The sequence below is a fragment of the Pelophylax lessonae genome, assembly GCF_965119305.1.
Source record: "Pelophylax lessonae genome assembly, chromosome: 1".
In the NCBI taxonomy this organism is placed as follows: Eukaryota; Metazoa; Chordata; class Amphibia; order Anura; family Ranidae; genus Pelophylax; species Pelophylax lessonae.
In genome coordinates, this window is record NC_138768.1 from 86,257,468 (window position 1) to 86,270,884 (window position 13,417).

The 13,417-nt window shown below is 45.0% G+C and overlaps 1 protein-coding gene across 1 annotated transcript in view; it reads right to left on the minus strand.

Annotated features, from left to right (window-relative positions):
* Positions 1-13,417, minus strand: part of OXCT1 (3-oxoacid CoA-transferase 1) — a 261,457-nt gene that overhangs the window by 243,305 nt on the left and 4,735 nt on the right. Inside the window, exons 2-3 of the mRNA XM_082251643.1 lie at positions 8,074-8,182; positions 4,144-4,234 (exon numbers count right to left, since the gene is read on the minus strand). Of these exons, the coding sequence (XP_082107769.1) occupies positions 4,144-4,234; positions 8,074-8,182 (200 nt within the window). The remainder of the gene's footprint in view (positions 1-4,143; positions 4,235-8,073; positions 8,183-13,417) is intronic.

A 13,417-nucleotide genomic window follows, 5' to 3' on the forward strand; every position in this document is an offset into this window, starting at 1 on the left:
TTATACTTACCTAAGCGGATGCAGCATTGGTCCCCCAGCGCCTCTATACTGGGAGCCAAGCGCGGATCACTCGGTTCTTACAGCTCTGAGCAGAGAGCTGCTGACTGTCAGTCACAGCTCTCTGCTCTGCGTGTGCCCCCCCCCCCTCCCCCTCCCCCTCCCCCCCACTGACATGAGCACTGGGCAGAGCTGAGAGGCTGAGTTGTGTGTCGGTCCAGGCTCCATGGTCGTGATGACACGGTGCCTAGACCAACTTCTGTGACATCAGCAGAGAGTGGACTTCATCCCGCTCGCTGCTGAAAATGGTCACAGGAGCGCAGAACAAACTGAACTCCAGTGATCCACAGGAGATCTACAGGTCCCTCTCAAAAAATTAGCATATTAAAGTTCATTATTTTCTGTAATGTACTGATAAACATTAGACTTTCATATATTTTAGATTCATTACACACAACTGAAGTAGTGCAAGCCTTTTATTGTTTTAATATTGATGATTTTGGCATACAGCTCATGAAAACCCAAAATTCCTATCAAAATTTGCATATTTCATCCGACCAATTAAAAAAAAAATGTTTAATACAACAAAGTCAACCTTCAAAAAATTATGTTCAGTTATGCACTCAATACTTGGTCGGGAATCCTTTTGCAGAAATGACTCCTTCAATGCGGCGTGGCATGGAGGCAATCAGCCTGTGGCATTGCTGAGGTGTTATGGAGGCCCAGGATGCTTCGATAGCGGCCTTGAGCTCATCCAGAGTGTTGGGTCTTGCGTCTCTCAACTTTCTCTTCACAACATCCCACAGATTCTCTATGGGGTTCAGGTCAGGAGAGTTGGCAGGCCAATTGAGCACAGTAATACCATGGTCAGTAAACCATTTACCAGTGGTTTTGGCACTGTGAGCAGGTGCCAGGTCGTGCTGAAAAATGAAATCATCTCCATAAAGCTTTTCAGCAGATGGAAGCATGAAGTGCTCCAAAATCTCCTGATGGCTAGCTGCATTGACCCTGCCCTTGATAAAACACAGTGGACCAACACCAGCAGCTGACATGGCACCCCAGACCATCACTGACTGTGGGTACTTGACACTGGACTTCAGGCATTTTGGCATTTCCTTCTCCCCAGTCTTCCTCCAGACTCTGGCACCTTGATTTCCGAATGACATGCAAAATTTTCTTTCATCCGAAAAAAGTACTTTGGACCACTGAGCAACAGTCCAGTGCTGCTTCTCTGTAGCCCAGGTCAGGCGCTTCTGCCGCTGTTTCTGGTTCAAAAGTGGCTTGACCTGGGGAATGCGGCACCTGTAGCCCATTTCCTGCACACGCCTGTACACGGTGGCTCAATGTTTCTACTCCAGACTCAGTCCACTGCTTCGGCAGGTCCCCCAAGGTCTGGAATCGGTCCCTCTCCACAATCTTCCTCAGGGTCCGGTCACCTATTCTCGTTGTGCAGCGTTTTCTGCCACACTTTTTCCTTCCCACAGACTTCCCACTGAGGTGCCTTGATACAGCACTCTGGGAACAGCACTCTGGGAACAGCCTATTCGTTCAGAAATTTATTTCTGTGTCTTACCCTCTTGCTTGAGGGTGTCAATGATGGTCTTCTGGACAGCAGTCAGGTCAGCAGTCTTACCCATGATGGCAGTTTTGAGTAATGAACCAGGCTGGGAGTTTTTAAAAGCCTCAGGAATCTTTTGCAGGTGTTTAGAGTTAGTTGATTCAGATGATTAGGTTAATAGCTCGTTTAGAGAACCTTTTCATGATATGCTAATTTTTTGAGATAGGAATTTTAGGTTTTCATGAGCTGTATGCCAAAATCATCAATATTAAAACAATAAAGGGCTTGCACTACTTCAGTTGTGTGTAATGAATCTAAAATATGAAAGTCTAATGTTTATCAGGACATTACAGAAAATAATGAAATTTATCACAATATGCTAATTTTTTGAGAGGGACCTGTACAGCCAAATGAGCTTTGGCTGTACATCTCCTTAAGAAAAATTTTCCTATTCCTATCCAAATTTTTCATAAGGAATATGGTTAACCAAGGATTTACAAATCATTTAATAACTATGGCTTTAAAAAGTTTGAAACAGCTTCTCGCAAGACTATTTTGTTTACAGTGGCCATTCTTTGTCTAGCACAGAAGCCTCCAAAACTGCATCCGTTTGCTTGCCTTGTTCCAGCCGTCGGGGCTGGGCTCCTCCCGCCGAGACCAAAAGCAGGGCACCAGTCCTTCCACCCTCACCAACAATGGAATGTCAGTGTGGCAGAGGCATGGTGTTTCATATTCACAGGGTTTCTGGCAGAAACAAGTATTTTTGTACCGCTACTTGCAGCAGCAGATCACAGGTGCAATGTCAGGCTCCTGCAGACAAGCCCTACAGCTTTCATCTCGTACCTCTGTACAGTTTTTTAGTTTCAAAGCTGCAGGGCTTCTAAAAAGAACTATGAAAGGCACTCATCAGCGCTCTCAGTTCATTGCGAACTACAAGCCGTCTGTAGCGGCAGATGAACTTTTAATTCTCTCATTCACAGAATGTTGTACACGAATGATGCAGCTGTGCAGGAGGGGGTATGGGTTCTGCTGGAGCATGTTAAAGGGATAATAAAGTCTTTACAAAAAAACACATGTTATGGTTGCCTGCTCTATGCAGTGGTTTTGCACAGAGCAGCCCAGATCTGCCCTCTCGGGTCCCTCTTTGGCGCTCCTGGCCCCTCCCTCCTGACGAGTGCCCCCACAGCAAGCACAAAGAGCCAAGCCCCAGCTCCACGTGTCCATTCGGACATGGAGCTGCGCTTAAGTTCCGCCCCCTCTCTCATTGGCTCACTGACTAAAAGCAGCGGGAGCCAATGGCGCTCCGCTGCTGTCTCAGCCAATGAAGAGGGAGAATCCCAGGCAACTGAGTCTCTCCTGCAACATCCATGGATCAAGATGGGGCTCAGGTAAGTATTAGAGGGGCTGCTGCACACAAAAGGTTTATCTTAATGCATCAAGATAAAAACCCTTCTGCCTTAATCACTTTAAACCCCAAATATGGGTGTAAACTTGTAGCATGCTCAAAAAAAGTGAGCTTGGCCTTTAAACAGAGAAGGTCAGAGAAAAGATAAAGCATAACTTAACAAGTAAGGCATAGTCTTGTCCATGCTTTAGCTCTTGTTACATTGTACTCACACTTAGGCTGGATTTACACTAGTGCAATGCCAGACCTCACATGTGAGTTGCACCGCATTGCTGTATGTGATATCTGTGCGATGCAATTCCAGCCATACAAACTAAACTGTACAGCTGAAATTGCATCACATTCGCAACAAAATGGTGCAGGACCCTTTTTTGGTCCACACGGAACCGGATCAGATTCCTGCGCCATTTCACAGTTTGCACTGCAATCCGATCTGGGGGTGTCATTACCTTAACTTTGACACCCCCCAGTGGTTCGCAGCTCAGTGTGAGCCAGTATGTGATTCAGTACGCAGAGTTTCCTGCATTGCCCCAGTGTGAACCGAGACTTTGTACTGAAACTTTTGTTGCCTTCAATAAAACTGTTGAATTATGTAGCCTTTTCTTTCACTTTCTTTTTAGCGGTGTCACCTTCCTAACAAAGTGTGTGAACCACAGACATAGCTGTGCTGAATGCCAGTCATTACATCTAAACGGCTACAGGAAATGGAATCAGCTCACCATAGCTTATGAAACAGTCACCAGAATTAAAAGCAAATTCCTGGGACACAGATTAGGACAGATTACTAAAACCACATTGTCTGGCAATTGTCACAGGAGCCCTTCCAAACCGAGCACTGGAAATACAGTGTCTTGTGTGCTGGCTGAAAGAAGAAAACAAAAAAATGGGAGTTCACAGCACAATTGCTTAGTGGCAAGCATGTCTGCCTTGCAGCACTGGGGTTCCCAGTTCAAATCCTGGTAGGGAGACTTTGCATGGCCCCCCTGTGTTTGCATGGGATTTCTCCATGTACAAAGGTTTCTTTCCACACACCAAAGGACATGCCTTTAAGTTAACAGACTAATGGGTGTAGGAATGCTTGGACCCTAGAGCCTCCTTTAAAGCAAGGATAGATGTGGATGTAAAAGCACAGTACAGCACTACGTAAAATGTTGGTGCTACACAAATACATAAAAGTACATACCCTGCATTATTGCTCACAGCTGTGATTCCTTGAACACCGGTCTTGAGCAGTCCAGCTATGAGGTTCTCTGGAATACCACAAAGACCAAAACCTAGAACAAAAAAATAAATAAAAATAAGATGTACGCAGTATTAGATCTGCGTTTATTTTTATCTGTACAATCCTCAGCTTGCACACGTTCAAGGGAAGGTCCCATACTAGTCTATAGCCAGCCATAGACAGGTTGATGCGCTATTGGAGATTTAATCCATATACGAGCAGGCTGGTAGCACTGAAAACAGATCCATTGATCAACTTCAGTACAATCAGCCTGCCTGATTTGATTCATGCGATCACTGCCGAGGGCTATAGTCACCAGCATGGATCATTGTGTTCTGCCGGCAGGAAAGGCTCCTTGCTGGCACAATAGCGCTGTGGGAGGGATTCTATCACCCCCCCCCCTTCCAATCAAGACGGACTGTATTATTGATGTGGGGGGGGGGGGGGGGGACCAAGCAAGTTTTGCATAATCTAATGAGGATTTACTGCGAGGGGTGACCAGGAATGAATAGGATGGTGGTCACAAAATGTCACCATAGCCATTGCTCATGGTAGGCAGTGGCTGAACTGTTAAGAATGTAGACATCCAAAAGAGAGAGACCGCACTCAAAGATGTTAAATAAAAATCCATAGGACTCCTTTATTCTCCATGAATCCTACAGACAGCAGACAGACAGTGCAATACACGGACAGACGTGTCGGGTTGACGCGTTTCACGATAAAAATCGCTTATTCATAACCACAGGTGTGTGGTTATGAATAAGCGATTTTTATCGTGAAACGCGTCAACCCGACACGTCTGTCCGTGTATTGCACTGTCTGTCTGCTGTCTGTTGGATTCATGGAGAATAAAGGAGTCCTAAGGATTTTTATTTAACATCTTTGAGTGCGGTCTCTCTTTTGGATGTCTACATGCTTGGATGGCGGATCTGACCTGCACCGAGTGCTGAACTTGCACCTGAGCGGCTTTCTTCCTTGTTTTTGCTCCCTGAACTGTTAAGAAGCTGTGGGGGTAAGGGGGGTGATAATAGGATGGAGGGGGGCAGTTCTAGAATGGGGTGGTGAGAAGGGTAGGCTAGCCATAAATTATACAATTTTCCTTTAGGATTTACCAAGACCATAAAAAATATGGGGAGGTCAAACCTGAACACTTTCAATTTGTATGCAATCAGGCAGGCCTTTGAAGTTGAAAGTAGAAAGTGAATCTAAAGGAAATCTAAAGTTTAATTTTGGCAAGTAAAAGCATCACAGCATTTTTTAACGCATCGAAGGGCTGCATGTTGGGCCAGCAGGGGACCTCACCATACGTCTGAACAAGCCCTTTGTCAAAAGGAAGAATCAGCTAGTTTATCAGGATATAGGAAGATTAGCAGTAATAAACTGACAGTTAAACACAGAACATTTTCTCTTCTGACCTCTGAGCTACTGCATCTATGCCCTTTTTTTTTACTTTTCTTTTTTAAAAAACATTTTTACTTAAACCAGACAGCACAATCCTTACAGCTGAGTCACATCTAACAGTCTGCTGGACCTCCAGAACATGTTATTCCAAATAACTCCTACATGGAAGTGTTATGATTGGGAGGTGCACTGAATGGAATTTTTGGTGCCGAATCTGGAAATTCAGGACGTACTTGGCCAAAACTGAAAATGACAGTAAAAAAAAAAAAAAAAAAAAAAAAAAAAAATTATACAAAAAATTGTATTATATGCAACTAATAACATGAATTTAAAACAATTAAGGGCCAGTTCACACCACGTGTTTTTTCTTTGCATCAAAAAAACACATGCAAAGTAGGTTATATGGTTTTCAATGGCATAGTTCACACCAGTGCTTGCAGTTTGTGCGTCCAGAAAAAAAAAAAAAAAAAAAAAAAAAAAAAAAAAAAAAGAAGTAGAACATGCTGCAACGCTGTAAGACGGAAAAAAAAAAAAAAAACAAATTCAGGAAATTTGCATCAGAAGGAAAAGGTCAGCAGCCTATACATTTTCATTTTTCTGCTGCCTTTAGGTACAGTTCCACTGAAAACAGATTGTAGTTTTTCCATGGCTGTTGGAAATTTGATCCCATGCTGGCCTTTGATCTCTAAAGTGGCCATACATTATACAATTTAGATTTACCAAAAGCAGAGCTTTTTCTTTTCCAGCAGGAACATCCAACACTGAATTAATGTAATGCCAAGGGGTGCCCTGGCGGGTCTATGGATAGTGGCTACAGGGTGGGGGGTCAATGATTGCTGGCTGCTGAAGATGTATTGGTGGTGGTCCATTGTTGCAGGGGGGCTTCGTTACAGGGGGGGGGGTCTATTTTACAAATTACTTAGCATTTTGCTCTATACTTCCTAAAAGGGGCAGAGGCAAAGGGTGACCCAGAAGGGGGGGGGCTAAGCATGTAATAGGAGGACACATCTAAACAAGCTACTCAATTGGTTTCAGTGCAGACGAGTCCCTGCACTACGAAGTGGATAGCAGATCTACATTACATTGTACAAGCAGATTGTACATAGTGTACGACTACATTAAAGCCTAGTACACAAGGGTCCAATGTCGGACAGCATCGGCTCATTCAATAGAAACAACCAGAAAACGTTATGCTGAAAAGTCTACTAGTATGTACTAGGCTTAAGGGGATTTTAGTGGTGATGGTCGACCAGAGATCTCAGCTCCACCCAACCATCAGACATTACAGAGCAAAGCAGTTTTGCGCACTCTGACTGGTTGGAAAATTTGTTAAAGTTCTGGACAATATAAGTGGACCAGAAGCCTACGAGTGAAGATCTTTTAGTACAAATGATGGTATGGGAGGGTGCTTAGAGTAGACACTCCTTTGTCTACAGCTATATATTTGCAAGGAGACATCTAATAGCTCGTTTCCACTGAGCGAACGGTTCAGTTTGGAAGGGTTAGAATGGTCCGGTCTATTCAGGTGAGCATTTCCACTGCAAGTCGGGCCACCAGGGGCCATGCGGGGCTTACACCAAATGAGGTGTTTGTTTTGCGCTTTCGTTTGACGTGAGCATTGATGGTTTCCTTTCCGCCAATCAGTGTGACGCCAGTAGCTCTGCCCTAACCGTACCGTACCATTTCCTATGGCCCTACATCTGAAGGAGGACCAGGAATGGTGCTGTTTGGTTCGGTTGTATGGGCCACTTTCATAATGGAAACACTCAAATTAGCGTACCAAACCGAACCGCTCCGCGGAAACGAGGTATAAGGCACTGCTACCTCTCAGCCCTAGTGTCATGGGATTTGGACAGCGATCGGGTGATGTCAGTACGGTGCTGATCACTGTTCTCCTTGCTTACTGGAGATGCAACAATGGAACACTTTGTTAACATACTTTCAGATTAAACATTAATTTGTTAGCTTTGCTGGATGCCAAAGATTTTCTAACCAAAATAGCAGATCATCCAAAGAACATTGTCCTACATAATAGTTTATATGCCAGATTGAGAAAAATATTCTGTACAGATCTTGCGTATACACACATAAAAAGGTGCACCATAGATGGTGGATTGTAAAAAAAAAAAAAAAAAAAGGACTCGGTAGATGGAGGAATCCTCCTTGCTGTGATATTGTATTCTGACAGTTGGGACACTCTGGTTTCAGAATACACTGATCAGCACTGCAGCCGATTGGCCAAAGCCCCTGATCAAACAAAAGATTGCCAATAGTACCGTTTGACAGAAGTCAATTGTTTGGCCATTTCTGATTGACAGAAGTCGATCAGATGGATCGAAATTCAGCCAGTCCCTGCTGAACTGACTGAATTTCAAGCAACACATGGATGACTTTACTCCCATGTGCAAGAGGCCTAAAAGTACAACTAGAGTGAAATAATAATCTGCTACCACAGTGCAGCACATACTTTGCTTCTTTTTGTACACTCACCACCAACAAGCAGAGTTGAGCCATTCGGGATGTCTTGCACCGCTTGTACTGGATCACTGTAGAATTTAGCATTGTGGGAACTCGATGTAGAAAAATAACAGCCACAACCCTGAAGAAAAAAAAAAAAAAAAAAAAACAAGGCAGTGAGTGGAAGTAAATAGTTAAGTGCAGAGGGCATTTCACAGACAATTAACCATGCACAGCTGACCTCACACACAGAGAGGAAAGCGTTTACTGGCTCATAAAGAGTTCAAAGACACACAAGTGTGAGGCTACAGGTCTGCCCAATCACCCAGACTTCCATATAATCCTTCTTTCCTGGGTTCAGATTCATCTACAACTCTTTCAGTGCCGGTTCACACTATTGCGATGTGGGAACACTGCGTGTTCCTGCATTGCATCCGCAGCACAGGCAGTTCACACTGCTATATGCGATACGCTGGTGGTGTCAATTCAAGGTTAACGACACCCCCAGATCAGCTCACATATTGCACTGCGATCTGACAGTTGGCACAGGAATCGGATCACACTGGTGTGAACCACCATGCAATCTGATTCTGCTGCGGACCAAAAAAGGGGTCCTGTGCGTGTTCACTAAGATTGGAGTGCGAATTCAACTAGCACAGCACAGACATCGCATGTGATTTTAGGAGCAGTGAGCTCTGAATCATAAGCGATGTCGGTGATGGCATTAGTTTGAACCGGCACTAAGTGAAGTTCACCCGATAGTTCTAGCCACAGTACAGCATACCGCGTTAAAAAAAAAAAAAAAATCCAAACCCACCTGAGCGATCCCGCCATGAATCTATTGCTGCACATCAGTCATCATAAAGCTGGCTATACACGGGTCAAACTAAAAAAAAAATCTCTTTAGAAAATCTTTTCTAAAAACGCTTTGAATTTCGCACATTGGTGGGCCGAAGCAACAGGCAATTTCCACGAGACCATCGAATTTCAGTGGTCGGGCATGTTGGAAATTTTTTGAAAATCATTTTCTAATCAATGATGGGAGAATCGTGTGAGAAATTCTAAAATCAAAAAGGAAATGCGTATGAGCGCGAGAAAAGAAAAATTATTTTCTGTAGCAACATGAGGTGAAATTGAAGGCTTGGTTGGTCAAATTTCAAAATCAATGGTGGCATCAGATCACAAAAACGTACAAAATCTGATTTTCTAAAGAAGATTTGTTGGGAATTCGACCCATGTACAAGCCAAAGCATCTCCACCTTGCAGCTGCACATATTCAATGTGAGCGTATATGCGCAGCTGTGGGGCGAGTAAAGTCTCAGCTGCTTATGATTAGTGATGCGTAGCTTCCTGACGGGAGCTTTGGACTTATCTGAAAATATCTGAGCTCATCACTGCTAATAGTACAGAAAAATACCCAGAGGATCCTCCCAGAAATCTAGAGAGCATTTAACCTCCTTGAGCCCACATTCACATGTCAAATCAGAGCCAATAGCCCTGTCCGAATCGGTTCAACCCTGATGTTGTAGTTTTTTTTGTACTACTCTTAACGACTTCAGGCATTTTTTTTTCTATTATGTAGCACTGCCCCCTTGAGGACTGCTGGATATTACACTTTCAGGTCCCCCTGGGTTACCGTTAGCAAGTCTGGTATTCACAATTTAACACTTTACTTCTTGGCTCAGTCAAAGATCAGTCCAGGAGTTTGTAGTTGTTCTAGCAGGAATAGTGGGATACTCAAAATTAACTAATCACAAGATATGAGGACTTCTGTCTGATGATGCAGCCAGGCTGCCGATTCCCCCTGCCACTAGGCGAATTTGGATTAAGTCCATCTCCAGAAGACTTGACAAATTATCTTCAGGATACTCTCCTAGTATCCTCTTTCACTTGACACACCTCCTCTGACTATCCTACTCTGGGGTGGCCCCCCTCACTTGATCCCCTGTACTCTCACATTACTGTTTTGAGGGTCTCCAGTGCCTCTCCCCCTTAAGTCAGTTCTGGGTTCAGTTCTGTTCCTTTGATCCCCAGGCCGATTGCCTGCCTGCGACCACGTGCCACAACTACAGAGGAGGCGGCAGCCGCCGCCATCCTCAAACCCCCCCCCCCAGAATGCACCAAGACAGCCTGTCTCTACCAATCACCAGGACTGTATCAAAGCCAATTGTGTCCATTGGTCAGGTTTCCTCCCGCTGTCCAATATGCCTCCCTATTGGACCAGTGTGAAACACTAGATCCAATGAATCACATACTGAGCAGACCTAACCCAAAGATCCTGCCCTCTGTTAAGCAGAAAGCAATATAGATTTGCCTGCTGCTCCTCTGATAGGCAGACAGAGCAAAAAATTATACTCTCTCAGTAGCACCTACCTAGGAGGGTGCCACACTTAAAGCGGAGTTCCACCCTACAAGATTAACTTTGCTGCATCAGTTAAAGTAAAAATACCCGAAAAAGAATGATAATTTTTTTTGTTTCACTTACCTTGTTTTTAATGAAAATAAACTTACCTTCCTTCCTCTCCCTCTGCAGCCGCGGCCCCCCCAACGTCACTTCCTTCTTTGCATTGACTCCTGGGAGATGAGCGTCATCAATCCCAGGAGTCAATGCGCCTGCACCGGTGTCCCTCGTCACTTCCGGTGCAGTCGCATCCTTCTCTGCCGATGAATGGAGAACAGCTTCTGGGCATACGCAATGAGCTGTGGGATGACGCGCCTGCACCGGAAGTGAGGAGGCAGGGCATTCTGGGACTCCGACATCCAGGAAGAGGGGCGCTCCGGCTTCAGCTGCCCACACCTGAGATGGCAGCGCTGAAAAGGTCTTGTCCAAGGTAAGCATTTCTTCTTACAGGCAAGTTAAACAGGGGACAGTTCAGAGGCTATCGTTGCTTAAATGCACTAGCCCTGACTGTCCCAGGGGTATTTTTATAAAAAAAAAAAAAAGGTTTTGCCCGGAACTCTGCTTCAAGTTATTTACCAAGAAATTACAAAAAATATTGGCAAACAGAAAATAAATTAAAAGAAGCCATCAAGCAATCTGATGTTACAAGTACCAATACACGATCCTACAAAAGGTGTGAAGCCAGCCTAAGGCCTCGTTGTCATACAGCTGTGCAAAGGGCCACATTTACCCACATGGGGTACACCATTGTTCCATGCATCCAAAGTGGCAGACTATTCAAAACAATCACGGGTAGATGGCTGCAAGGACCTGTGCGATCTTCAAGCAGTCCATTTAGAACCTCTGTCAGGTGTCTGTTGTCCGCACCCCCGCTGAGTAGGTTCACCCTTGCTATTGTTCCTGGGGATCATGATCTTGAATACAGAAAGAGGGGAAATCCAAAATGGCAATAGGAAACCTGTTCTGGTGAAAACCAGGGGGTGTCCTCCTGTACTTCATGCTGAGTCCTTAGGACAGGAAGCAAAGTGAAATCTACCTGAAAGAATGGAAACCGCTAAAAGTTTTAGCGTAGTGTAGGGAAGAAGGAAAGGGTTAGGGCTCTCATGGTTTTATTGCCATCTGTACCCGCCACTGAGGGGATTCCCCATTTGTCCTGGTGACAATTGTCCCCAAGACAGAATATTTTTGAAAATGTCTCCAGAACACGAGAGAAGAAATTTTCCACTACTGCCTAAAAAAGAAACTAAGTTTTGGAGTGAAGAGGGATTAGTTGCCACCTGTGCTCCACCCAAAAGTAGAAGCTCCCCTTGTTTGCCTCATCCCCCCCCCCCTTCTGCTACACCTGGCACCTTTCAGGGGCAGCGGGTACCTGTTTTTGACAGGTTACAGCTCCCACTTCCGGGTGAAATTGCAACGGCAAAGTCACCCGGAAGTTGAGCCCCCTCCTTCCCCCGCCACCAGGCCATTCCCAAAGCTCAGCCAGTTTTGCACATGCGCAGTAGGGAACCAGTACCTTCACTGCCGGTTTCCCTTACAAGAAACGGCAGCACCCGATAGGCAATTGAAAAATTGGCTGGGGTGCCAACATCATGGGATCCCTGGACATGCTAGTGTCCTAATCCTAAAAGCCAACAGCTACAGTATTTGTAGCTGCTGAATTTTAATTTTTTTAGTTGGGGGGCTGGAGCTCCTCTAACTACTTGCCGACCGCTGCAAGTAAAGATACTGTCACCAGCTTGTGAGCCAATAGCGGGCAGGCGCGCGCGCGCGCGCGCCGCGGCTCGTTCACCAAGCAGTCAGTGCGTGTGCCTGGCGGACCCGATGTCCACCGGTCACTCACCGATCGTCGGTAGAAAGGCAGGCGGCTAATGTAAACAAGCCGCCTGTCATTCTCCCCTTTGTAAAAATGGAGATCAGACGGTTCTACTATGTAGAACCGTTGATCTCTGTTTTTACAATAGTAGACATGTCCAATCACAGTAATAAACACGCCCCTAGGACACACTTAACCCCTCCCTCTCCAATACAGTTAACCCATTCCCTGCCAGTGCCATTTTTACAGTAACAGTGCATATGTATAGCACTGTTTACTGTAGTAATGTCACTGGTACCCCCAAAAGTGTCAAAAATGTCAGTCAAGGGTTCGATCTGTCCCCCGCAATGTTGCAGTCCTTGGGTGGGGAAAGAAAAAAAAAAAAACCACCAAAAATGACAAAAATCTTTCCCTTTGTTAGTAAACGCGATAACTTTTGTGCAAACCAATCAAAATACGCTTTTTACGATTTTTTTTTACCAAACATATGTAGCATAAAACAAATTGGCCGAAAATGTTAAGAAATTTTGATTTACATTTTTTTTGGGAATTTCATATAAAAAAAATGTGAAAAATATTGTTATTTTTGCAAAATTTACGCTCTGTTTATAGCGCATGATCAAAAAAAAAAAAAAAAAAACACCCTGGTCAGGAAGGGGGTAAAATCTTCCGGGGCTTAAGTGGTTAAGGAGATTCACCCTCTATGTATTCTGTTTACCATTGTCATTAAAATTATGGGTTCACATTTTTCCCCAGTATTACACTTACCTAGGTGGATGAAGCATTGGTTCCCCGGCACCTCTACACTGAGAACTGAGCGATGGAACATCGCTGATCGCTCGGTTCTCACAGCTCCCCTAGCAGAGAGCTGCTGACTGTCAGTCACCACTCTCGTCTCTGCCCCCCCCCCCCTCACTGATTGGAGCGCTGAGCTATGGGAGGGGTGGAGAGGCCGGCTCAGGGTCTTAACGGCTCACTGAGAGTCTGAGCCAGGTGTCAGTCCAGGCAGCTGGCGAATCCCAACTCCATGGTCGTGATGACATGGTGCTGGACCGACTTCTGAGACGTCAGTAGAGACCGGACTTCAGGCCCGCTCTCTGCTGAAAACGGGTGACAGGAATGCAGAACAAACTGGACTACTATGATCCATTGGGGATGTACAG